The sequence below is a fragment of the Salmo salar genome, chromosome 18 (genome assembly GCF_965601325.2).
Source record: "Salmo salar chromosome 18, fSalSal1, whole genome shotgun sequence".
Lineage (NCBI taxonomy): Eukaryota > Metazoa > Chordata > Actinopteri > Salmoniformes > Salmonidae > Salmo > Salmo salar.
In genome coordinates, this window is record NC_138308.1 from 79777615 (window position 1) to 79804542 (window position 26928).

Below are 26928 nucleotides of genomic sequence, written 5' to 3' on the forward strand. Positions count from 1 at the left end.
TGCAAGAAACCACATTGCAAAATAAAATGCATTATTATTCCCATACCGTTATTACAGATAGAGACAAATTATTCTACCCTCTGCCTATTGGCTACTAAGCTTATTCAAGCCTGTCTCAAAATACACCACTGCCCATTTAAGACAAAAACAATCTCTTTACCTGACTCTCTTTTCAAATAGTCTAGAAATGTATACATTTTGTGCTCTTGTAGGAAGTAATCACTCCCTTTTACTGACTACAAATGATCTATAACTGGGCTAATAACTAGCAAAGGATATTAACAAAATGTGCACATGTGGCTACAATCACCTCTTGCTTTGATCTCAAAACAAGCGTACCTGCTCACGACTGCTCATAGGCCTACTACAGCTCTGATTGGTTATGCGGCACCGGTCTGTGTCGAGCGTGTCAGTGCAACAGAATCCTACTTTGATGCGTTCTGCCTACAACAGAATCTCTTGCGTAGTTAGTTTTTGTTTCGGTATGTTGCGTTGAAAGTGGCTAATATTGCCGTCTAAGCATCCGTGCGGAGCTTAGACGGAACTTTGCTTAAGATGTTTTGGGAAACCGGGCCCTTGTCTATAGCCTCATTAAGTTTTTTTTTTTTTTCTCCCTCCCATCTTTCCAGATTTGAGGCTTACCATTTCCTCTCTTCTGTCTGTCTTGTCCCCATGGGATCTATGCTTATCTTATCACCATGTGTGTCCAGTGTCCACCATCGTGGCGTACCTGAAGGAGGTGGAGTCTCCCTACGAGGTCCATGACTTTATCCGCTCCTACCTGGGAGACACCATGGAAGCCAAAGAGTTTGCCAAGCACTTCCTGGAGCGCCGTGCCAAACAGAAACAGAACCTGCAGCAGCAGGTACGTATTCTCTGCCTGTTGTGTGTGTGAATTTATAGCTTTGAGGATGCCTTGGTTCATATAATGATCTGCCGTTCGCCCTGTCCTCTCGTCTTCACCCAGCTATCAAAGGAAGTAGCAGGGCTGGCCATGAACAACTTCCCTCTGCCGGTAAGACTTGTTTCTCACAAGTCTCCCTGCTATGCGTGACACTCACCTTAGTGGATCCCTCGTAACTCCTCCTCCCATCTGTCTCCAGGACTCCATGCGGGGAGTGAGCCCCAGCACCCTGCAGTCCATGTTCCAGGCCGCCCAGATGGGGAAGGGAGGGCTGTACGACACCCAGGGGGCCATGAAGAAGAAGAAACAGCCTGTGGTGTTGCACTCTGACCCCAGCATCTTAGGTAGGACTGGCCTCTTCAGCCTATTGACACCTGTTACATAGTGTACTTATTACTTCCTTACATGTACCTGAATATGACCTGTGACCACCCAACTCAGGGAAACTGCATACCTGATGGATGTTCTCATCGGCTGCTGGGAGGCTGGTCATAGCTCTAACTGATTGAACTGCTCTATGCCTTCCCACATCCATCTCTACCCTCTCCTTTTCCATCCTCCTACTTGTCTCTTTCCCTCCATCTCTCCCCTCCTGACTCCAGGGTACTCATACCACAACGCGGGCGAGCGTCTGAGCCTGAATGAGATGGAGATGGTGGAGGATTACTGATCCAGATCTGATCAGCGGCAATAGCTACTACCTGAGGCCTTCTGTCTACTAATCAGACAAATCTGATGACGAATGTGCACTGCTTGAAGGGAGGGAGGGGGATGGTGGAGAGAGGGAGGGAGGGGGATGGGCAGAGAAAGAGGACGGAGAGGGGGAGGGGAATGGGTGCTTCGAGGAGGGGAGAGAGGGAGGGGGGCCGAGAGGGAAAGAGGGATGGGGCAGACGGGGATGGAGATAATGGGGGGGGAGAGAGACGGGGGGAGAACTTGTATGGGGAGAGGGAGGAGAGGATTGTGTTCTCCATCTCCCTGCCCTTGAAAAGAGAAAGGCTCCCCTGCTTTCAATCGTTCACTTGAGAAGGGAGAGTGATGTGGTGGGGGAAAGAGGAATGATGGGTATCCCTTGGCACTTATAAGACTAAGCACCTTAAACTGAACTAATGCACTTTATTATTAAGAGGGGATTTGAATAGGGTTTTTGTTGTCAGTGTACGTACGGTGTGTGTGTGTATTGAATCTACACAAGATGCTGTACATATACACGTGAAAATCTGAACTGGAAGGGTTAGGTGAGGTGTAAGGTTGGTGGGATAGATTCACTGGGAGGGGGAACTCAAAGATAGAGGGGACCTTTTTTATTTTGAAACCTTATCAGAAAAACAAATCCTTTCTTGAAAGACAAACACTGTTGTTTTTTGTTTTTTACAATACATTTATATGAAAAGTAAAGCTATGACAAAAAAAATACATAAAAAAAAACTTGAAGACTTGCACTTGTGTTAAAAAAAACAAAGATAAAAAAATAGAAAAACAAATTAGAGATTAATATTTCTGTGTGTGTGTGCGTGCGTGTCTGTGTGTGCGTGCGTGTGTGCATTGTGCAGACTAGTATGTTTCTAATGTCTGTTATTTTTTCTCCATTGCTTACCAAGATGTATGAACACATACCAGGCCATTATGTCATTTTGTTCAAATAAGAATTGTTGTATTTTCCATGAGTAGAATGTGTCCTCTTGTACAGAGGGACTTTCTTTGTATCTACGTGTGTGCGTGTGCGTGTGTATGATTGTGTGTGTGACAGAGAGAGGGGGCAATGGCACAACACATCCTTTCTCTCACCAGCTCTTCATCCCCAGAGAAACGTAATAGAAATTCAGACATTTGTAGAGGAGGATTATGGCTTTGCGCTCCTTCGTGTGTTGTTAAAGCACCACTTGTTTCTGGGGTGTTTTGGAGTACGGGCTGATGGAGCAGTGCCCCTCCCCGCTGTCTTCTCTCAGCCACGGCCTCTGAGCGTGTGTGTGTGTGTGTGTGTGTGTGTGTGTGTGTGTGTGTGTGTGCATGCATGCATGCACATTTGTGCCTAAGAACTCTGAAAGGGTAAATGGGACAGAGGGAATGTTCAATGGCCATTGAGACATTTACTTTTTGAGTGTGTTATGTTTATGTTAAGCGCTCTGTGTATGTCAATCATATATCCTAATATTTCAGGTTTAGTCTGGGGATGATGATTCATTGGAAGGTTAGTCCAGTTTAAGTTTCCTGGGATGTGATCTCGTTGCCTTGTCAGTTCTCTTTAACTCGCGTGTGGAAGGTGTGCGTGCGGTTTCAGATTCTGCTCAAAACAATTAGCATCAAACTGTCCACGTACAGGATGGTGCACAAAATGTTAGCATATTCTTGTGTTACTTATTCATTATTGTTGCTATTGTTGATGATGACGTTTCTTTTTTAGGAATATAAATGAAAATGCATACATGAATAATCAAAGAAGAAAAAAAAAAGTATTTGGACTACGATTATGATGAACACTGCTATTTTTTTATTTTTTTTATCCCTTAATTTTGTTTTTGTTGCATTACCGCCATGTGAAGTGCGTTTTGTTATTTCTTTCTTAAGAAAACATTGAATGTATTCCCAAAAAAGTCAAAAAAATGTGATACGGGATTTCTTTCCTCACAAAATGTCTAAAAATGGAATCTAAAAAAACCCTAAAAATCTAAGATTGAAGAGGTCGGCGAGTTCTTTACTCTTTTCTTTTTCTTCACAAAAAAGGAAGAACTCGGGAAGGCTACAGTTGAACACACTGCCTCTGCAATCCTGTTCGTACAAAAACAATATTACTATGAAAAAATAAAGAACAGACTCTTTACTATTCCTTACTGGAGTTTTGGTTGTTTACAAAACACATGGATTTCTGTGGGTGCAGTTTTTGGGGGGTTAGGGTGGATAGTGGGTAAGGGCAGGGTTTTGCAAGTGCGCTTCTGCAAAATGGACATTCAGTGGCCTATGTTGTTTTGACCGGAAGGAAGAAGGACATCACAATGTGACCCTTTAGTGGATGTGGCTCTTTTAACTGACTGATCATCAAGGAGTGCAGGTGAAAAATCAAAGATTGTCATTTCTTTTTTTTCTTTTTTACTGCCTGTATTTGAACTCAAGGACTAAGTGTTTCTGTTCGTGGAGTAGAAAGCTTAATCAAAAAGCAGAAACAGCAAAGGAGTTTTTGGTACTTAAAACATGCATAAAGGAAACAATATCATCGCTTTAATACATAAGTCTCCTGGAGTAAAAATATGGAGTACATTTTTTTTCTTTCTCCTTGAACATGTAAACGAAACAAAGATGGACAAACCCGTGAGGAGGAGTGGTTGAGAATAAAGGAAATGTAAGAAGATTTTGTAAAACCGTACATACAAATGACATTGACCTCAAATCTACCATTGCATTCAATTGGACCGTGTGCAGGCAGAATTATTTTTCCTTTTTTGTTTAAAAGGGGTCTCAGGGTGTGCAGTGGGGGTATTTTAACCCTGCGATGAGGGGAAATGAAAGGATACTAGTACTGATCTCTGGTGGACACCCATCAGCCCTCGTCAACACTCACTGTTGACGAGGGCTGCCCCGACCACTCTCACTATGCACTTTGGTTCATTCAAACTGTGAGGTGCCATCACATTTGGGATAGGAGCACAGAAATATTGTAGTACAAAGGGAGGGTTTAAAAAAAAATGTAACTTTGAGTTAATACCGTCTCACTGAAAACAAGATTTTCGAAACGAGAGACAGGAACACGCCTTCTTCCTCCTGTACATAACCATATTTTTGTATTAGGCCTAACTTTAAAGAAGATCACTTGGACAAAACTGCAAGGCTTGATATACAGACTAACAGAAGAAGGAAATTCACGAGACATTGATTTACAGAGTGAACAATCCTGTGGTAAATGAATTACCTGGAAATTCCCCAAACTTTGCCAGTAGCCCCATGTCTTCAGGGATGGGGAAAGAAAAGACTTAACATGGATGGCGCTGGGGACTGCAGGGACTCCCAAGACTGAATGATGATCGCTGCTGCAGAACCCAGCCCAGAGTGTTTGACCAACCAATGGAGAAGGCAGGGGAGAGACACTCAGGCGGATGTACCAGGGGACCTGCTGCCCAGATGCCCCCCCCCCCCCCCCCACACCCAACCTTCTGTCACCTAGCCACTACCTGGAGATCAATCACGAGCTGACTGCAAGAAGACAACCATCATATGGGTAAGAGTGTATTTCTTACCCATCTATTTAATGTTTATAGTGAATCTATGGACTGTGTAATGTTGGGAACTGTCTTTTTGGAAATTCTGTTTTCAGTATTGTTTCATTTGGAGATCTTCATTCCGCTCTTCTGTCTCTTGCTCGCTCTCCCTCTCTCCCATCATTCTCACTGGCTCTCATTCCACAGGGTCCTCACTGTTCCTAGCTGCCCTCTGCTGGAGAGAAGATGGAGCAGATCCTCAGCCCTTTCTTCTTCCACTCCTCCTCTCTGCACCCCTGGTGGTGAAAGAGCAGGAGCCACATCAGCTGCAGTAGCAGAGGACCTGGAACCATGGAGAAACTGACCACACACACACAGCTTTACACACATGTCCATGCAGCATTCTCAAATACTCTCTTTTCAAGTACCACATTCTTGAAAACCACACACACACACACACACACACACACACAAAAGCAGAAAGGCTCAATACCATACACTTGAGTTCTGACTGCTATGTAAATAATATAAAAGTATTTTCTTTTTTCTGTTCAACATGCCTTAACTGTGGAGATCCACTTTTGTATGGCAAACTCTAAAACATATATTAACAGTAAGAGTGAAAGCCAGTTGGAGAACCTGATAAAGACTATAGCATTTGAATAAGGGGGGGTGGTGTCAATGTTCTACTTACCTGGACGGCGTCTTATTGACGAACAATACTGTTGTATGTTACGTTATTTCTATCCAGCATCTATGGCAACAAAGTAGAACTGAAGGCAATCCCTGACAACGATGATTAAGACTGATGGTTTGCCTTTTTTCAAAGCAAGAGTGACTGTTCTGTTATCCAGTTTTAAATGCCCAGACATGTAGCTGACGGTGCAGGCTGAGTAATGAGGAATCTGAAGCCTGTGTATTATGGAGCTGAGCTGACCAGGAAGAGTGTGTTAAATAAACCCTTATGTTCCTTTACAGTTCTACACAGTGCCCCACTACATATTACTGTGTACCCCATCACTGTAGTCATTTTTTGACAAAGGATTTTGACCCAATGATTTTGACAGTTTGAGACTTGATTTGAAAGAAGTGTTTTATCCTGTTGAGGACCACCCTTTAAAATGAAGGATATACAGTGCCCTCTGTAGTTATTGAAGAGTTGTTTTTCTTATTTTGGCTCTGCACTCCACAAGTTTTGATTTTAAATCAAACAGTTATGAGGTTAAAGCATCGGTTCTCTGCTTTTATTTGAGGGTATTTGTGTGTACATATTGGTTCCACTATTTAGAAACGACGACACTCTTTATGCATAGTCACCCCATTTCAAGGGACCAAAAGTATTGGGACAAATTCACCTGTGTGTATTAATGTAGTAAAAAGTGAAACATTTGGTCCCATATTCATAACATGCAATGGCTACATCAGCAATGTGACTACAAACTTGTTGGAGGCATTTGCTGTTTGTTTTGGTTGTTTCAGATTCATTTGTGCCCAATAGAAATGAATGGTAAATGTCTTGTCATTTGGAGTCACTTATATTCTATTCTTATTTACAATAAGTTTCTAAACACTTCTACATTAATGTGGATGCTACCATTATTACAGATAATCCTGAATGAGGCTTGAATAATGGAGTGAGATCATACCCCCAAGACATGCTCACCATTACAATAACAGGAGGTTAGCATTTTTGGGAGGTACGATATTTGTGCGTTTTTAACTTTATCACTCATTATTCACGATTCATTCAGAATTATCAGTATTGATGGCAGCATCCACATTCATGAAGTGTTTATAAACATATTCTTATTAACAATAAAAGTGATTCCAAAATGACCCAACACATTTACCATGAATTTCTATTGGGCACAAAATAATCTGAAACGCAACCAAAACAAACAGCGAATGCATCCAACTAATTTGTTTAGTCACAAGCTTGATGTAGCCATTGTGTGCTATGAATATGGGACCAAATATTTCACTTGTTACTACTTTAATACACACACAAGTGAATTTGTCCCAATACTTTTGGTCCCCTAAAATGGGGGGGACGATGTATAAAAAGTGTTGTCATTTGTAAATGGTGAAACCAATATGTACACAAATACCCTCAAATAAAATCAGAGAATGTATAGTTTAACCTCATAGTAATTGTTTGATTTAAAATCCAAACCTTTGGAGTATAGAGCCATAAGAACAAAAAATGCTTCACTGTTCCAATAATTTGAGGGCACTGTATCTCTTTTTGGTGGTCCTCTGAGTAGATTATCTTTGTAGATTGTCTATTTGACACTTTGATTACTGACCATTGTACAGATTGTCCTTGTATATTAGAAGCATCTTACTAATGTGAATGGCTGTGTATGTTGTATGTATGCCATCTATGCAGTTGGTAATGGTTTTGTCTGTCTCTTTAATAGAAACCAGGTTTTCAATAGAGAAGCTCAATTCTTCCCCTGTCAGTCAGGTTGAACGGATTAATTGTTTTGTAAAGTGTTTTCCTATTTAGAATCTGCTTCGGTTGGTCAGACAAACGAATATTAACTTTGGGAGATGAGACCCTCTACTTTGAATGAAAAATAAATAAATATATATGAGATATAGTTTGGATCAGTTGATCTATTAGTTAATGCAACTGGAGGAATATCTAAAATGTCACTGAAGTATTTTATGAATACTGTGGATTTTGACTTCTATCTTTCAACTCCATCAGTGTTGGATAAGAATACCGTTCATAGGCTGGTTTGCAGTGAACTGTTAATATGTAGCCATCTCTAAATTATTATTCTCTGAGTTATATGTGGGTGTTTCATTTTTTAAAGTTAGCATTGTAATTGTTGGTCACCTGTAGGAGAACAGTGGGTCTGTTCTGTCTTTCTGTTAATCATTGAAGTTCAAAGTTATTGATGTTTTGGCACTGTGATGCCCCTGGGTGAGATTGCCATGACTTTGACGTATGATTCATCAACAAACAGATTTTGATCAAATTATATCCATTTTCTTTTCCCCCCCAAATGGTTGGCTCAGTTCCATCGCTTAAACTTTTTGAATGTTTTAGAGATAAGTAACATAAAAACAAATGCATTCAGAAAAATAACCTAAAAAGTGTAAATAGTTTGGGTTTTGTTGGTTTGAAGAGAACAAAAAATGATTAAATAAAATGCATTTAACAATGGATTTGACTGACTGTTTCTGCTATGCTCCTATTCTTACTATCAATTGTCATTCATTTTACTCAAACAGACAAACTCGTGAAATGGAACATACCTAACTATACTGAACAAAAATATAAACGCAACATGTAACAATTCCAAAGATTTTACTGAGTTACACTTCATATTGTGGCAGCCCAGGGGAGTCAGAGGTGAAACTCACAAAATAAGATGGCGGGAGACCGTTTTGAGGTGCTCAAACGAAAGCTGTTCTTTAATTAAGGTTGGGGGGAACGGGGAGGAATACAACTGAAAGGCCTCTCGGGTAACGGGTGGGTCATTTGGTGTCCGGTGTGGCAGCTCCTCCGACCGCCTGGGGTAATGAAGAGAGAGAGCGATGATTCCGGTCTTTCAATACTTGTTCTCAACTTGCGCCGGGCGGTGTGCTGCCCGGGAATGGGTCCTCTTCCTTTCGGGGCAAAGAAAGGGAAGTGAGAGAGACAGGTGAGTCAAACATTGCCTAGTATCTTCTTTGGCGTCTGATCGAGGTACTTATCATACTCAGTCTGGTTCTTTTGAAGTCTAGGCGTACCCTCTGCCTGTCCTGTCCGAGTGACTACACCTCTACTTCTACTCATTTGGTGGGACCAATTCCAGGTGCCAATTGGTTGCAGCACCTGGACTGAGTAGTATTTGTGTTGAATCAAAAGCCCCAGTTAGTGCCTGTCCATGGTGCTGACTCACCTTGGCTCTCTAGCCCTCTGGAGCTGACCAAGGCCCCGCTCCTTTCTTTGTAGCTCCCTGCTGGCCCCCGGGTTGCCACAATATACGCTGTAAGAGCTTTCGTACCCAAACCACTGCACTGTAAGAATTGTAAAGGATTTAGCCATGTTCTAAGTGTGTGCAGACGGACAGCGTATGCTGAAGAACAGTGTAGAAGGCTGACGGTGGCGATCATAATTGTGGTGGGGATCATGATCCCGAGTTCCTGGAGTGCCCTGTAATGGTGAAGGAGATTGAGGTGATAAAAGTAAGAGCGGTCAAACAAAGGCTATTAATAGAATTGAGAAAACAAGTGATGCTAGTGAAGACATGGTAGTGGTTGCACCACAGCCTGTAGTAAATGTTTGCTGCCAGTCGAAAGATTGGATTTTGTGGCGTTCATTGCCACAGTTATAAACTGTATGGTACAAGTCTCAAAGACTTCTAAGAAACTGGCATTATTGTGGCAGAAAAGTTTTTGGGACTGGTGCCGGAGGACCCGCCCTCCCTGGTTCCCCTAGAGCCTGTGTAGGGATCAGATTGGTTTAATTCTTTTACAGAAAAGTTGTTTATTTAATTAATTTTTTGGTAGTTTTTTGGTAGTTTGTTCCGTTTTTTGGGGAATCCTGTTTCCATCCGGCACAGTGGGTGGCGGGATGCACATTAAATTGTGCAATCACCAATATACCATAGAAGACGAACAACAAGAATAACAACAACATGAACAACAACATGAATAACAACATGAACATCCTTGTTTGGAGGAGGGGGGGCATTCAATACCCCGTACAGCTGGTGGCGGTAACGCACCATTAACTTTGGATGCTAACCGCCGTTAAACTCCATCGAAGAAGAAAGAGGAGGGCGGGCTATGATAGCCTGAAGTCTCGCGATAGTTCCCCTCAAGGCAGTCAATGTTTCATGGTGGCCCCCCGTGTTTACAAATTCGCAGCATGACTTGATTTCGTGACTGCTGCTATATAACTCCAGGGTACGGCTACGTTGTAAGCAGACTTCTAGTCATTCGAAGAACAGTGATTACTTTGCCGAGGAGGCTGGTAAACCTAATAGAGAAATCGTGAGGCAGACCAAATTGGTAACTTGCTAGCTAGTTGTCCATCAGTAGTTAACTCATGTTTTGTAGTTAGTTTGCTAGATAGCTTGTCAGAAGATACCGACCCTACCGTTTCGCTTGTTTACACTGAACTGCCCTGGGATCGGAAGGCAATCATGGTTACATTTAGACACTGGAGCAGGAGTGAGATATCAGTCGGAAAACGTACCCCCAATGCAGGGATGGGATATGCGACTGTACAGTACTCCAAATGTTACCTTTGTCCACACTGCGCCATCGAGAATATAAAAAATACTACCAGTTTTAATGGGAAATGCACTTTTTGTCCCTGTGCAAGCTAGCAGTGGCCAAATCAGCCATTATGGAATGGCACATTGCTTGAACAACAAATGAGCTGATTGTCAGACACTGCCATTCCAAAATTGCTGCGGTGGCTACTGCTAGCTAGCATGAGGATGAAAAGGACAGTATTTCAATCTTCTCGAAGTATCAGTGTGGATAAAGGTAAAAGTTGGAGTACAGTGGCATATCCCATCCCTGCATCTAGGTACGTTTTCCCGACGCCAAAGCGTCTTAACGTAACCATGATTGCCTTCCGACCCCAGTGCAGCACAGTGTAAACAAGCGCAATAGTAGGGTTGGTATCTTCTGGAAAGTTATCTAACTAATTGCTGAACTAGCCATAATTTAATCAGCCCATCATTAAATATCGTTTTAACAACACTGCTAGATGTAATTTTGTTGATTTTTGTGATGGTGTGCTTTATCATTGGTGCTATTGCTACCACGATGTGTTTTATTTTACGTGTACCATATATGTTTTGTCTTATTCTCATTCAATTTCTCCTCCATTCTTTCTACCCTCCAGTGTCCCGTGGGAGCTGTGATGAACCCACTCTTCCCCCAGACTGAGACATCCACACTGCAGGAAGAAGCACTACCCCAATAACACCAACGTCTGACACAGGCAGACCACCAGGGAGCCAGAGGAAAGAAGATTTGAGAGGAGGCACAGAGGGATATAAGGAAAAAATAAGAGTTATTGAGATAAAGAGATGTCTGATCCAGTAGAGAGTGGTGAAAGTGGGGTTGCGGCAGGCGTTGGGCAGAAGGCAGAGGCCGATAGTGAGCCTCCTCAGTCAACCCCACATCTTCCACAGGGGTATAACCTGGAGTTGGGGGTCAATCTGGAAGAAGAGACCCCTTCAGCGGCTAAACAGCCCAGGCTGTGTGGAGAGGGGCTGATTCTTGACCCCTATGATACATATAGAGGACCCATAGAACAGGCCAGAGGGGGTCAAGAAGTCTTGGCCGTACTGAACCAAGATGGAGGTAAATTAGTCATTTTTGTATTTTAGCTGACAAACGTATCCAGAGCGACTTACAGGAGCAATTAGGGTTAAGTGCCTTGCTCAAGGGCACAACAATTTATTTTATTTTTTTACGTAGTGACCTTTAGGTTACTGGCCCAACACTCTTAACTGCTAGCCTCCATAATGGTGAATGGAATCATTAGTGTTCAACGGTATCCTACATTTCTGTCCATAATGATGAATGGAATCATTAGTGTTCAACGGTATCCTACATTTCTGTCCATAATGGTGAATGGAATCATTAGTGTTCAACGGTATCCTACATTTCTGTCCATAATGATGAATGGAATCATTAGTGTTCAACGGTATCCTACATTTCTGTCCATAATGATGAATGGAATCATTAGTGTTCAACGGTATCCTACATTTCTGTCCATAATGATGAATGGAATCATTAGTGTTCAACGGTATCCTACATTTCTGTCCATAATGATGAATGGAATCATTAGCTTTGGACTAGTAACTTAGTAGTATTTAGCCTGTGACTATGGGAATCTCTTACAGGGGCCACCCAGCCAGGTGAGATTGAAGGAGGAGCCGAAGAAGGAGCTTATCATCAGAATGGAGACTGGGGTCCTTGTGAGGATCATGGCACGACAGAGGGAGGAGAGGAGGAGGAGGAACAGGAGCACAGCGGCCCAGCTGAAACCCCTAGCGAAGGACTAAAGTATGTGAAGTATTTTAGGATTATTCTAGATAAATACTGTAGAAGCTAATTGATATATTACGATATTTGAAAATACATTTCGGGTGTTTTTTGGATGCCCAAACCTTGTAAAATATCTGCCCTTTGCTTACGGTTTTCCCATGTCTTTGTATTTTTAATTTCTAATGTACGTCGCCCTACTCCTATCCTCCGTCCCTGCAGCCTAGGCCTCGACTTCAGCCAGAACCCTCAGATGCTGACTGGTTCCTGGGCTGAGTACTCCACCCCCCCTGAGAACTACCTCAAGGGCTGCAAATGGTAACTCCCTCTTAAAATACTGTTCCTTGGTTTATTGCATGGCTTTAGCATCCATTTAGCTACGAAGACTTTGAATTCTATAAAACAGAGTATCTCTGTGTTACATTGCCTTCAGGAAGTATTCACACACCTTGACTTTTTCCAAATGTAGTTGTGTTACAGTCTGAATTTAAAATGGATTAAATTGAGATGTTGTGTCACTGGCCTACACATAATACCCCATAATGTGAAAGTGGAATTTTGTTTTTAGAAATGAATAAAAATGAAAAGCTGAAATGTCTTAAGTCAATAAGTATTCAACCCCTTTGTTATGGCAAACCTAAATAAGTTCAGGAGTAAATATGTGGACTCACTCTGTGTGCAATAATAGTGTTTAACATTATTTCTTTATGATTACCTCTGTACCCCACACATACAATTATCTGTAAGGTCCCTCAGTGGAGCAGTGAATTTCTAACACAGATTCTACCACAAAGTCCAGGGTGGTTTTCCAATGCCTTGCAAAGAAGGGTACTTATTGGTAGATGGGTACAAAAAAAAAAAGCAGACATCGAATATCCCTTTGAGCATGGTGAAGTTATCAATTACACTTTGAATGGTGTATCAATACACCCAGCCACTACAAAGATACAGGCATCCTTCCTAACTCAGTTGCTGGAGAGGAAGGAAACCGCTCAGGGATTTCACCATTAGGCCAATGGTGACTTTAAAACAGTTACAGAGTTTAATGACTGTCATAGGAGAGAACTGAGGATGGATCAACAACATTGTAGTTATTCCACAATACTAACCTAAATGAAAAAGGAAGCCTGTACAGAATAAAAGTATTCCAAAATATATATCCTGTTTGTAATAAGGCACTAAAGTAAAACTGCACAAAATGTGGCAAAAACAAACTCTATGTCCTGAATACAAAGTTTTATGTTTGGGGGTAAATCAAACAACACATCACTGAGTACCACTCTTCATATTTTCAAGCATGGTGGTGTCTGCATCGTGTTATGGGTATGTTTGTCATCGGTAAGGACTATGGAGTTTATTTAGGATGGAAATAAATGGAATAGAGCTAAGCACAGGCAAAATCCTAGAGGAAAACCTAGTTGTCTGCTTTCCAACAGACACTGGGAGACAAATTCACCTTTCAGCAGGACAATAACCTAAAACACAAGGCCAAATCTACACTGGAGTTTCTTACCAAGACAACATTGAATGTTCCCGAGGGGCCTGTTTACAGTTTTGACTTAAATTGTCTTGAATATCTATGGCTGTCTTGACAGAGCTTGAATCATTCTTTTAAAGAATAATGTACAATCCAGGTGTGCGACGCTCTTAGACTTACCCAGAAAGACTCACAGCTGTAATCGCTGCCAAAGGTGATTTTGACATGTATAGACTCGGAGGTGTGAAAACTTATGTAAATCTGATTTTTCAGTGTTTTATTTCCTAAAAATTATCAAAAATGTAAAAGAACATGCTTTCCCTTTGTCATTAAGGGGTGAGGATATCTTTTTTTGCTTTAGCCATGTTTTAATTTAGGCTTTAACACAGCAAAATGTGGAATAAATCAAGGGGTATGAATATATTCTGAAGGCAGTGTAATTCTCCCAGGGCCCCAGACGGCTCGTGCATCCTGACCAACAGTGCAGACAACGTGCTGCGTGTCTACAACCTCCCCCCTGAGATCTACAGCTACAACTGGGACCTGCTCACGGAGATGGTGAGGGCGCCACTACATCACTGATCTTCACTCCTGGTTAGTGCTGAGTGATTAGTGCTTTTTGACGTCCGGTTTGATTATTAAAAAAATAATCACTATTTTCCATTTCGCTTTCAATCATTTAAAAAACAAACATTAAATGCGTTATGATATTAAAATGAATTTAGAGCTTTTTAATGGAAACATATTGACCATTCAATTGCCAAAACATTGAAAATATTCAATTTTCTCTGTCAGGTCCACATTGGGTAGACATCAATAAAAAAAAAATGCTAATTACTACGAAATAATACAATGTTTCAGTTGTGTATGTTCGTTTTTATTTGAGAACGTTGTTATTTTTCATTCCTTAGTCATCATCTCATCTCTGCTCAGGTAGTAGCAGCCAGCCAGCCAAACCATCTAACGTTATCTCTGTGCTCCCCATACTGTACTGTCTTTAGTCATTCTATTTAGCTAGGCTAGTCTGCCTAAGTAGGTTGCAGAGCTGTCTGACAAAGTAATTTGACTAATTCTTCAAAGTAGATAAGGCATACTTTGAACTGTTTCTATCCTTCTTGTTGTTGTGTTGTGTACATTCCTCGCTCATTGCGGTCTATACGGTCTTTGTGTATCGAACCTAACGTAGCAGGCGTCTCTGTCTGAGACAAAAAATGGGTGCAATGGATTATGGTCATTGTAGTTAATTACCACGTTTCTGCACTGAACTAGCAACATAAGCTGTCCTATCCTGTATAGTCCTAGATGGAGGACTTGACCCCCCCCTCCCTCTCTCTAATGGTCTCCCCGCCCTACAGAGTCCAGTGTTGAAAATGGCAGAGGGGGATACCATCTATGACTACTGCTGGTATCCCAAGATGAGCTCTCTGGATCCAGACTCCTGCTTGTGAGTTCAGCAGCCCTCCTCTACTACTACCACCACTCATATCAGAGATATTCCATTAGCATTCGATTATAAAGAGATGTTTTATTGTCACATACTGTAGATCGGATCGGTACAGGGGAAGGTGTCGTTTTACAGGATCAACCATAGTAGTATGGCGGCCCTCGGAGCAAATTAGGGTTAAGTGCCTTGCTCAAGGGCTTGACAGATTTTTGCACCTTATCAGCTCATGGAATCAAACCAGTGACCTTTCGGTTACAGGCCCAATGCTCTAACCGCTAGGCTACCTGCCGCCCTATATCCTGTTTCAATGCGGTTTATAGTCTTTGACGGGTTCCAAAAAGTTGGACCCATTCCGAAATGGATCCGTGGCTTCCCCACCTGACTTGATATGTGTGAACTAATTAAAAAAAGAAACGGAGACCTGTTCTGAATGGACCCGAGGTGAGTCAGACCTGTTAGGAAAAGGCCCGTGCTGGTTCGGATACGAGAGACCAGTTCAGCTCCGAGAGATGAAAGAGAAAGAAACGCTGCCAGCTCCATCAATAAACGAGTGATATTGGCCAAGTGATCCACAGTTAACTGCCTACAACAAATTACAAAAAAAACTATTTGTTACGTTTCGATGTGTAGCGTATTCAAAACTGTAGCCTATTTTATTTATTGATTTATTTTTTTACTGTCAGAGATTTGAGCACTAAATGCATTAGGGCATTGCATGCATATGAGCCCAGTGTATGATAATAATATTTAAAAACATTATATAAAGGAAAAGAAGCTTAGCCCTAGAGAGATGGAGAGTAAGATGGAGATATGCCGGCGTCATGTTCCCAACACCGAAATTCATTTCTTTATACTTGTCAGGCTACTACTGCTATACAGATACAGGAGGAGGCTACTATGTACATTTTCCTTCAGAATATTTTTTTTGGAAAGATGAGCATCTTTATATTGTTAGATTAAAGGAGTAACTGATAGGCCTAAAACATTGTTCTTCACCTCAAGTTCAACTGTCGGAGCCAGTTGGTGTGCTGGTGCCCACTGCCTTCATAGGCCTGCAGTAGCTAAGCCTAATAATAGCCATACCACACCAAACCTTCACAAGAGTTTCTTAACTTTATAATGGGAATATCAAAAGTAAGTCATTGTTTATAGGGAAAATATGAACATGTTCTTATATTGAGGCATTAAATTAAGTTTTGCATCTCGCCGCCTTTGGTTTTTGCTTTTCATGGTTTAAGTGCAAGTAGCCGTATAGTAGGCCTACCAGTAATTCTATTATATTGCGGCAAACACAACATTATAGTTGGAACTTAATTTGGTCAAAGAAAATGTCTCAACAGAATGAAACAAAACACTTTTTATTTTTTAAAGAACTGGTTTAAACCTTCACAAAAGTTTAGAACAGGCTAGGATAATGCAGCAATTAGGCCTGCCAACAAAGGTGAGTGCCTACTGTAGAACTACCCAACAAATGACGGCAATAGGCTAATGATATTTATTTTACAACAGGCCAACTTTTAACCTTCAACTAAACACGTAGCACAAAATTTAAAAGACAGTTCGATCTTAAATTAGCCAGTGAAAATGTCTCAACAAAATGAAATAAACAAACTTGCTTATTTAAAGAACTGGTTTGGTTTCTTAAATAGGCCTATAATGATAAAACTAATTATAATGAATACAAAAATAAATGCGTTTAAGTTGCATTAAACCTCAAAAACGATATGCACACAGTCCATTTGGCCGCACCAACTTTTCTCTCATCTTTGTGCACTACAATATTAAAACTTGTCCCTGGGGACATTCCACTTGTCGGCTTCTTTTCACTATACTCTTTCTCCTCTAACTTTTGTTTTCACTTCAATGAAAAAGGCCTCAATCTTCTCAATCAACAGTAGACTGGGGTGAGCTGCCAGAACCAGTTTCAGCTCGACATAAGCTATACATTGTATTGAGTTGCAATTGGCTGACACAGATAACAAGCTTGCACAGTTCTCATCCTCACACACATTATATTAACAGAGTACCGGTCCAATCGGTAAATAAATTGTAATTGCACATACCTGAGACCTATGGCAATTATCAGACCCGACTCCGATCCGAGACCAAAGTCAGAATTTAGGACCCGGACCCGCTACGGTCCCAGGTTGGATCTCGGAATTTCAGCTCTGTTGGACACGTGAAGACTTCTACCTTGCGGTAATTGAACCCACAACCTTGGTTGCTGACTTAACTGAGCCATGCTACATTGTATGCGCTGTACTGAGTTCCATATTAGACTGTTGACAGTGAAAATGGAGTCAGTGCTAGTACTTGAGCACTGTAGTTTAGTTGTTTTGCATCTAGTTGCTAATCTGTAAAATCATCATTATTTCTCTCTCTATTTGAGGAGTCTTGGCCTTTTCCACTTGAACCCCAGTGCTGTCTGTCTGTTTGTTTGTCCGAGACCTGTGGTGCTTTAGGTGATGACTCACCCTTTAACAGAACGAACAGAAGAACTAACAACTCCAGACGCTTTTTAAAAGGCCTCATGATTTCTCCTGGCTCTCTCTCTCTCTCTCTCTCTCTCTCTCTCTCTCTCTCTCTCTGTGTGTTTTTTCTAGCCGTACAAAAGCACGCAAATTATTAAGACATTGTCTGTGCTGTGGAAAGCTGAGATCAATGGCGCCCAGCCGTTACTGTGGAGAATGCCGTTGTTACGGGCAACGCTGGTAGGGCCTACTAACGAGGCCTCCTTAACAACAGCATCTCCCTCCTCCCATGGTTCCTCTCTGATCAGTGCCCAGCGTGGGCCGTGGTCCACCCCACGGAGCGAGGGAAACAACATCTCCTCTAGATGAAAGGGAATGAGAAAATAAAAAAAGGGTCATTGTGTGTGTGTGAGAGAGAGAGAGAGAGAGAGAGAGAGAGAGGTGCACACCATAGTCAATACAAGAGCATCAAACCATAAACCACATGCAAAATATCTCTCCATGGCAAGAAGAGAGGGGGAATAAGAATAAAGAAAGGGAGTTTAAGAGGGAGAGAGAGACAGGAGTCAAACAGGGTGGAGGATGAGAGCATAAACAACCTGAGGAGATGATTTATGTGAAGGATGAACCACTTGAGAGCTGGGGCCTGAGAGGAGCCAGGGATGAGGGGGCTAGTCAGAGCTGACACCCCATGTCAACTGTTATCCTTCATCTGTGTGCGTGTTCAGACGGCACAATGTTGTTTTGGACCGGTTCGCCTGGTGTTAAGGGTTACAGAGTGGAGTCCGGTGGAATGACGTGGCCTTAGCGTTTCCTAAACATCTGTTCGGGGCGTCAAACGAAACATGGACATATACACTGAGTGCACAAAACATTAAGAACACCTTCCTAATATTGAGTTGCACCCCTTTTTGCCCTCGAAAGAGTCTCAATTCATCGGGACATGAATTCTACAAGGTGTGGAAAGCGTTCCACAGGGATGCTGGCCCATGTTGACTCCAATGCTTCCCACACTTGTGTCAAGTTGGCTGGATGTCCTTTTGGTGGTGGACCATTCTTGATACACACGGGAAAAGGTTGTATGGGGGAAAAAAACAGCTGCATTGCAGTTCTTGACACACTCAAACCGGTGCGCCTGCCACCTACTACCATACCCCATTCAAAGGTACTTTAATATTTTGGCTTGCCCATTCACCCTCTGAATGGCACACATACACAATCCATATCTCAATTGTCTCAAGGCTTAAAAGTCCTTCTTTAAACGGTCTCCTCCCCTTCATCTACACTGATTGAAGAGGATTTAACAGGTGACATCTATAAGGGATCATAGCTTTCACCTGGATTCACCTGGTCAGTCTGTCATGGAAAGAGCAGGTGTTCCTAATGATTTGTACACTCAGTGTATGTTCACTCTTTCTCTGTCTTTCTCTCTCTCTCCATCTCTCCCCCTCTCTCCATCTCTCCCCCTCTCTCCCCCTCTCTCTCTCCATCTCTCCCCCTCTCTCCATCTCTCTCCATCTCTCCCCCTCTCTCTCTCCATCTCTCCCCCTCTCTCCATCTCTCTCCATCTCTCCCCCTCTCTCTCTCCATCTCTCCCCCTCTCTCTCCATCCGTCCCCCTCTCTCTCCATCTCTCCCCCTCTCTCTCCATCTCTCCCCCTCTCTCTCCATCTCTCACCATCTCTCCCCCTCTCTCTGCCAACAGCCTTGTCCTGTACTCTCCTGTAGAGAGTGTAGAACAGTTGCTGGTGTTCCTCCTTTGTATTGCTTTCTGGGCCGGCGTCCAGGCTAGCTGTGGTGTACCATTATAATGGGGTGATTCCCAACAGCCAGAACAAAGACACAGTGCCATAACAGCACTGAGCCGCCCAGGTTAATTTCCTCTTGGCTAATTGAGCTTCAATTCAGACAGTGATGTTTCGGCGTTTGGTTTGTTAGGTTCACTGTTTGGCTGTGGCCCCCCCGCAATTATGTGAGTTGAAAAGCCATAGCCATGTGGCATGTCTGTTGACAGATCGTTTTTGTCCATTATAAACCCCAGTGCGACAACAAACTGCTATTGTTTCTGAATAGATAGTAGAGGGGAGGAATGATATTAAAACTGAAATGCATAGTGAAGTCCTGAAATGGCGTCAGTGGGGTGTTTCACTGATGACGCCAGATGAATCTGGCACAAAGCAGTGTCGGTGTGTGTCTGTCAGTTATTTTTCAACGGAGATGAAATGAGTGTGTGTACATTACTGCTCTTCCAGTTGTCACCACCACTCCCCATCCTTTTCTCTCCTTTCTACATCCTTCCTTTTCCTCACTGTCTTTCCATTCCTTTCCTTTCTCCTTCCATCGTTCCCTTCCTTCTCTAGCCTCCCTCGCATCATATTCCGTCCTTCTTCCCTGTGTCCCTCCGTCTCTCACCAACCGCTGTCTCTCTCTCCACCAGTATAGCCGGCAGCAGTCGTGATAACCCGGTCCATATCTGGGATGCGTTCAACGGGGACCTGCGTGCCAGCTTCAGACCCTACAACCATCTGGATGAGCTGACCGCAGCCCTCTCCCTCTGCTTCTCCCCAGACGGGTCACAGCTCTACTGCGGCTTCGACAAGACTGTCAGGGTGTTTTACACAGACAGGCCTGGACGGGACTGTGAGGAGAGGCCCACTATAGGTGTGGAGTAGAGTCCAGTAGCAACAGAAACAATACTGGGTACATCTTTATTTGGGGAGTTCCCTTACAGAGGGTTTATAGAAGTGCTATTAAATCTCAACTAACTATCCCCTAACCCTATTCTTAACCCCTAACCCGATTCTATAGATGCTGAGTGTGTTCCCTCTCCTCTCCAGTGAAGAGTCAGGGTCAGAGTGGCATCATATCCTGCATGGCGTTCAGCCCGTGCCAGTCTGTGTATGCCTGTGGCTCGTACTCCCGCACCGCAGGCCTCTACTCCTGCCAGGACGGCTCCCTGCTGGCCCTGCTGCCGCCCAGGCACCACGGGGGCATCACACACCTCGCCTTCTCACCCGACGGACACTACCTGTACACTGGCGGGCGCAAGGTAGGACGACACAGGGCTCAAAAAGTTGTCCGTCTTCTTTTAAAAACTGCTCACAGAGAGAGATTGGGGAAGAGGAACACAGTGTCACAGTGGAGAACGTGGTGGTTCTCCACATGCAAACACGTGCCCACATTCACGATCAGTGTTATTGTTGCTCGTGTGCGTGCGTGTGTGTGTAGGACCCAGAGATTCTGTGCTGGGATCTGAGAGACCCGGGCAAGGTTCTGTTCTCTCTGAAGAGGAAAGTGGCCACCAACCAACGCATCTTCTTTGACCTGGATCCGTAAGTCTAAACCTGGGCCTTCTAGATAGACTATGTGCTAGACTGGGGCATCCCAAAAGCACAAGGTTTCTTTACTCCACTCTTTTCATTTGATGCTGATTGCTGCCCCTGTGTCTCTGCAGGTCTGCCCGGTACTTGTTGAGTGGCGATACAGAGGGGGTGGTGTCAGTGTGGGACACCCTCACAGCTCCCCTCGATGGCAATGAGGAGGTACTGCAGCCTCACCTCCAGTTCCAGGCTCATAGGGACTGCACCAACGGCATCAGGTATACCAGATGGTTGTTGATGGGCCTCCCATATGATTTATTTGGTTGTCTTCTGACTTTGCAGAAGTGTATATTAGTCATATTTGCCACTTTCTGATATTTAACTACATTTCTTTCTCTCTCATCCCGCTCTCCCTCCCGTTCACTCTCTCCCCCCAGTGTCCACCCCTTCATGCCGTTGCTGGTGTCAACCAGCGGGCAGCGCCAGTTCCTCGACCCGGGGGACAGTAGCGACGGAGACTCCTCCGACTCGGGTTCAGAGGGTGATGTTGTAATACCACCAACCCCAGAGGTCAGACAGGACAACTCCCTGACTCTGTGGTGGGTCGGACCACTCAGCCCAGCCAGCGAGGGGGGGCAGGAGGAACCAGCACCAATGGTGGTGATTGATTGATTGATTGATTGATTTGATTGATTGATTTGATTGATTGATGGTGGAGTAGCCCAACTCAAACCCCTCTCCTCAGGACTAAACCAAATGTAACTTCAAACTGCCACTGAGTAAAGTTTACTACAATATTGGGAGTACCTTTTCTGTTGAGTATGCAAACCAGTGTGTTGAGTTGAGTCCCTTGGTTTCAGCGAACAACAGTTTCCCCAGTCTCAAAGCCAAGGTACAAACTATGGTGAATGCTAACGTGTTATTAGGAATGAATGGTAACATGTGTAACGGTTGTCTTCATGAATGGACCAAGGCGCAGCAGGTATGTGAATACTCATGGTTATTTTATTACCAAAAAAAGAGTAAAGCATCCACTTGAAAAAACAATGACGGTGACAACAGTAGCAGTTTTACAGGCTATACACGCAGTGTAAAAACAACTACCCACGAAAACCAAACAAACACACACCTACTTATGGGACTCCCAATCACAGGCAACTAGAAACACCTGCCTCCAATTGAGAGTCCAGCACCCAAAACTACACATAGAAAAACAAACCTAGAACCTATACCAAACTAATACACCCCACTACACCACACACACAAAACCCCATAATACAAAACAAATATACCTCTGCCACGTCCTGACCAAATATAATAGAAATAATACCTAAATATTGGTCAGGACGTGACATTACCCCCCCCTAAAGGTGCAGACCCCGGAATGCACCTTAAAAGAAAACACGAAAAATCCCCATTACCCCAACAAAACCAAAAAGCAATACCCCCTAAACAATAAGGGAGGGAAGGGAGGGTGGCTGCCGTCAACGACGGCACTGTGCTACACCCTCCCTCCCCAACCCACCTATCCTGGAGGTGGCTCCGGTGCAGGACGTGGACCCTGCTCCACCCTCGGCGTCGCCCACTTCGGTGGAGCCGATAGCTGCGCCAGGCAGACGGACCCCTCGGGCCGGGCCGGAGGACAGGAGGGCCCCTCTGGCCGGGCCGGGGGACAGGAGGGCCCCTCGGGCCGGGCCGGGGGACAGGAGGGCCCCTCGGGCTGGGCCGGGGGGCAGGAGGGCCCCTCGGGCTGGGCCGGGGAGCAGGAGGGCCCCCGGGCTGGGCCGGAGGCTGCGGGCCCTCGGGCTGGGCCGGAAGGCATGCGGGCCACTCGGGCTGGGCCGGAAGGCATGCGGGCCACTCGGGCTGGGCCGGAAGGCATGCGGGCCACTCGGGCTGGGCCGGAAGGCATGCGGGCCACTCGGGCTGGGCCGGAAGGCATGCGGGCCACTCGGGCTGGGCCGGAAGGCAGGAGGACCACTCGGGCTGGACCGGAAGGCAGGAGGACCACTCGAGCTGGACCGGAGGGCAGGAGGACCACTCGGGCTGGACCGGAGGGCAGGAGGACCACTCGGGCTGGACCGGAGGGCAGGAGGACCACTCGGGCTGATCCTGACAGGCCGGGCACCCTGGCAGATCAGGGCAGGCGGGCACCTCTGGCAGAACCAGGCAGTCTGGCCACCCTGGCAGTTCAGGGCAGTCTGGCCACCCTGGCAGTTCAGGGCAGTCTGGCCACCCTGGCAGAACAGGGCAGTCCGGCCACTCCGGCAGAACAGGGCAGTCCGGCCACTCCGGCAGAACAGGGCAGTCCGGCCACTCCGGCAGAACAGGGCAGTCCGGCAGTTCAGGGCAGTCCGGCAGTTCAGGGCAGTCCGGCCACTCCGGCAGTTCAGGGCAGTCCGGCCACTCCGGCAGTTCAGGGCAGTCCGGCCACTCCGGCAGTTCAGGGCAGTCCGGCCACTCCGGCAGTTCAGGGCAGTCCGGCCACTCCGGCAGTTCAGCGCAGTCCGGCCACTCCGGCAGTTCAGCGCAGTCCGGCCACTCCGGCAGTTCAGCGCAGTCCGGCCACTCCGGCAGTTCAGCGCAGTCCGGCCACTCCGGCAGTTCAGCGCAGTCCGGCCACTCCGGCGACTGTTGACTGGCGGGCAGCTCCGACGACTGTTGACTGGCGGGCAGCTCCGACGACTGTTGACTGGCGGGCAGCTCCGACGACTGTTGACTGGCGGGCAGCTCCGACGACTGTTGACTGGCGGGCAGCTCCGACGACTGTTGACTGGCGGGCAGCTCCGACGACTGTTGACTGGCGGGCAGCTCTGGTGACTGTTGACTGGCGGGCAGCTCTGGTGACTGTTGACTGGCGGGCAGCTCTGATGACGACTGTTGACTCCTGATGCGTGGGGCAGGTATTGGACGTACCAGCCTGGAGACACGCACCTCCATGCTAGTGTGTCTAGCGGGAAACACCGGACCGAAAGGGCGCACTGGCGGTCTTGAGTGCAGGGTTGGCATCACCCCTTCCGGCTCGATGCTCCCCTTGCCCTGGCACCTGCGGGGCGCTGGTACTGGGCGAAGTGGGCTGTGCGTCCGTATAGGCGAGATGGTGCGCACCTCAGCGTAACATGACGCCCTCCACCTCGTACGCACCTCCCTGTAGTCACGGGTAGCTGGCTTACGGCTCTTCCCTGGCCTGGCCAAACTACCCGTGTGCCCCCCCCAAAAAAAATCTTGGGGCTGCCTCTCGGGTTCCCTTAGCTCCCTTAACTTGTCCGCCCAGAATTTTCTTTCGTCCTGCCAGGTCCATTCTTCCATTTTCTTCTCCTGTGGCTTCCTCCTCTTCTGCTGCTTGGTCCTTTGGTGGTGGGTAGTTCTGTAACGGTTGTCTTCATGAATGGACCAAGGCGCAGCAGGTATGTGAATACTCATGGTTATTTTATTACCAAAAAAAGAGTAAAACATCCACTTGAAAAAACAATGACGGTGACAACAGTAGCAGTTTTACAGGCTATACACGCAGTGTAAAAACAACTACCCACGAAAACCAAACAAACACACACCTACTTATGGGACTCCCAATCAGAGGCAACTAGAAACACCTGCCTCCAATTGAGAGTCCAGCACCCAAAACTACACATAGAAAAACAAACCTAGAACCTATACCAAACTAATACACCCCACTACACCACACACACAAAACCCCATAATACAAAACAAATATACCTCTGCCACGTCCTGACCAAATATAATAGAAATAATACCTAAATATTGGTCAGGACGTGACAACATGCTACTATGCTAACTGAGTTCTTCCCCATCTCAAGCGACCATGTAATTGTAAAACCACAGCCAGACCAGGCCCACTGTGTTGGAGGAGCACAGTGTACATTGTGTTGTGTTGAATGGACATCTATCTACTTTCCACTCATGTTTCTCCATGGGAGTGTTCTGTTGTTTACCTTGTTTTAGTCTGTATAGCCTGGTCCCAGATATGTCGGTGTTGTTTTATGGTCATTGTTTAGCATGACAATCTGGGATCAGGCTATCGTCTATAGTCCTGCCCAGAATAACCTAATACCGCAAGTTTAAGTGCAATTCAGAGCTTTGATTTGCGAATATTATTTTTATTGTTCTAAGTGCCAAGGTGTCGCTATACGTGCGTCAGTAAATGTATATTTTTCTATAGCCATGATGAATATTTAGTTTCTGAATGTATTCAAATCGGTAAGCAGTTGGCATAATTGCTGTAACCACAAACAAATGGAGAGTGCAAACGTCTTTTTATAGTGAATGCAATGTCCGTGAGAGATGACACATTAACATTGGTCCTTTTATTTTCCCAGCGATTCAACATGACACTCAGTAGAGGATTCACTGAGTGATTTCTTGTGGCAGTGTGGATAAAATGATCAACAATACTTGTATATGTAGAATGCCTGCTATGCTGCTTTTGTGTTGTAGCACAACTTATGTTTGTATAAGTTAATTTGATATAGTATATATACACTGCTCAAAAAAATAAAGGGAACACTTAAACAACACAATGTAACTCCAATTCAATCACACTTCTGTGAAATCAAACTGTCCACTTAGGAAGCAACACTGATTGACAATAAATTTCACATGCTGTTGTGCAAATGGAATAGACCACAGGTGGAAATTATAGGCAATTAGCAAGACACCCCCAATAAAGGAGTGGTTCTGCAGGTGGGGACCACAGACCACTTCTCAGTTCCTATGCTTCCTGGCTGATGTTTTGGTCACTTTTGAATGCTGGCGGTGCTTTCACTCTAGTGGTAGCATGAGACGGAGTCTACAACCCACACAAGTGGCTCAGGTAGTGCAGCTCATCCAGGATGGCACATCAATGCGAGCTGTGGCAAGAAGGTTTGCTGTGTCTGTCAGCGTAGTGTCCAGAGCATGGAGGCGCTACCAGGAGACAGGCCAGTACATCAGGAGACGTGGAGGAGGCCGTAGGAGGGCAACAACCCAGCAGCAGGACCGCTACCTCCGCCTTTGTGCGGGGAGCAGGAGGAGCACTGCCAGAGCCCTGCAAAATGACCTCCAGCAGGCCACACACGTGCATGTGTCTGCTCAAACGGTCAGAAACAGACTCCATGAGGGTGGTATGAGGGCCCGACGTCCACAGGTGGGGGTTGTGCTTACAGCCCAACACCGTGCAGGACGTTTGGCATTTGCCAGAGAACACCAAGATTGGCAAATTCGTCACTGGCGTCCTGTGCTCTTCACAGATGAAAGCAGGTTCACACTGAGCACGTGACAGACGTGACAGAGTCTGGAGACGCCGTGGAGAACGTTCTGCTGCCTGCAACATCCTCCAGCATGACCGGTTTGGCGGTGGGTCAGTCATGGTGTGGGGTGGCATTTCTTTGGGGGGCCGCACAGCCCTCCATGTGCTCGCCAGAGGTAGCCTGACTGCCATTAGGTTCCCGAGATGAGATCCTCAGACCCCTTGTGAGACCATATGCTGGTGCGGTTGGCCCTGGGTTCCTCCTAATGCAAGACAATGCTAGACCTCATGTGGCTGGAGTGTGTCAGCAGTTCCTGCAAGAGGAAGGCATTGATGCTATGGACTGGCCCGACCGTTCCCCAGACCTGAATCCAATTGAGCACATCTGGGACATCATGTCTCGCTCCATCCACCAACGCCATGTTACACCACAGACTGTCCAGGAGTTGGCGGATGCTTTAGTCCAGGTCTGGGAGGAGATCCCTCAGGAGACCATCCGCCACCTCATCAGGAGCATGCCCAGGCATTGTAGGGAGGTCATACAGGCACGTGGAGGCCACACACACTACTGAGCCTCATTTTGAGTTGTTTTAAGGACATTACATCAAAGTTGGATCAGCCTGTAGTGTGGTTTTCCACTTTAATTTTGAGTGTGACTCCAGACCTCCATGGGTTGATAAATTGGATTTCCATTGATTATTTTTGTGTGATTTTGTTGTCAACACATTCAACTATGTAAAGAAAAAAGTATTTAATAACATTATTTCTTTCATTCAGATCTAGGATGTGTTGTTTAAGTGTTCCCTTTATTTTTTTGAGCAGTATATATTTTTTAAGTCATCCATTGCATGTTGCTGTCTAGTTCGTCGG

General features: G+C 45.1%; 2 protein-coding genes across 6 annotated transcripts in view; both read left to right on the plus strand.

The window, feature by feature from the left end:
* The window catches only part of LOC106577760 (GRB10-interacting GYF protein 1-like), a 36520-nt gene extending 28251 nt beyond the window's left edge, over positions 1–8269 (plus strand). For all 3 annotated transcript variants that reach the window (XM_014156082.3, XM_014156085.3, XM_014156083.3), the window contains exons 22-26: positions 711–865; positions 968–1015; positions 1104–1248; positions 1507–5114; positions 5302–8269. In XM_014156082.3, the coding sequence (XP_014011557.2) occupies positions 711–865; positions 968–1015; positions 1104–1248; positions 1507–1574 (416 nt within the window). In that variant the 3' untranslated portion in view covers positions 1575–5114; positions 5302–8269. The remainder of the gene's footprint in view (positions 1–710; positions 866–967; positions 1016–1103; positions 1249–1506; positions 5115–5301) is intronic.
* A 1635-nt stretch (positions 8270–9904) lies between these two features.
* On the plus strand, positions 9905–21610 carry LOC106577758 (telomerase Cajal body protein 1). 3 transcript variants are annotated; one of them, XM_014156079.2, is made up of 11 exons: positions 9905–10104; positions 10952–11415; positions 11961–12123; positions 12325–12420; positions 14029–14137; positions 14935–15023; positions 19931–20154; positions 20331–20542; positions 20722–20825; positions 20948–21091; positions 21251–21610. In XM_014156079.2, the coding sequence occupies exons 2-11, from the start codon at positions 11139–11141 to the stop codon at positions 21483–21485; spliced, it is 1653 nt and encodes a 550-aa protein (XP_014011554.2). In that variant the 5' UTR covers positions 9905–10104; positions 10952–11138; the 3' UTR covers positions 21486–21610. The 3 variants fall into 3 exon arrangements, with proteins under 3 accessions (XP_014011554.2, XP_082821304.1, XP_082821303.1); XM_082965178.1 differs by having other exon boundaries at positions 9905–10012; XM_082965177.1 differs by having other exon boundaries at positions 9905–9999.
* The last annotated feature ends 5318 nt before the right edge of the window (positions 21611–26928 follow it).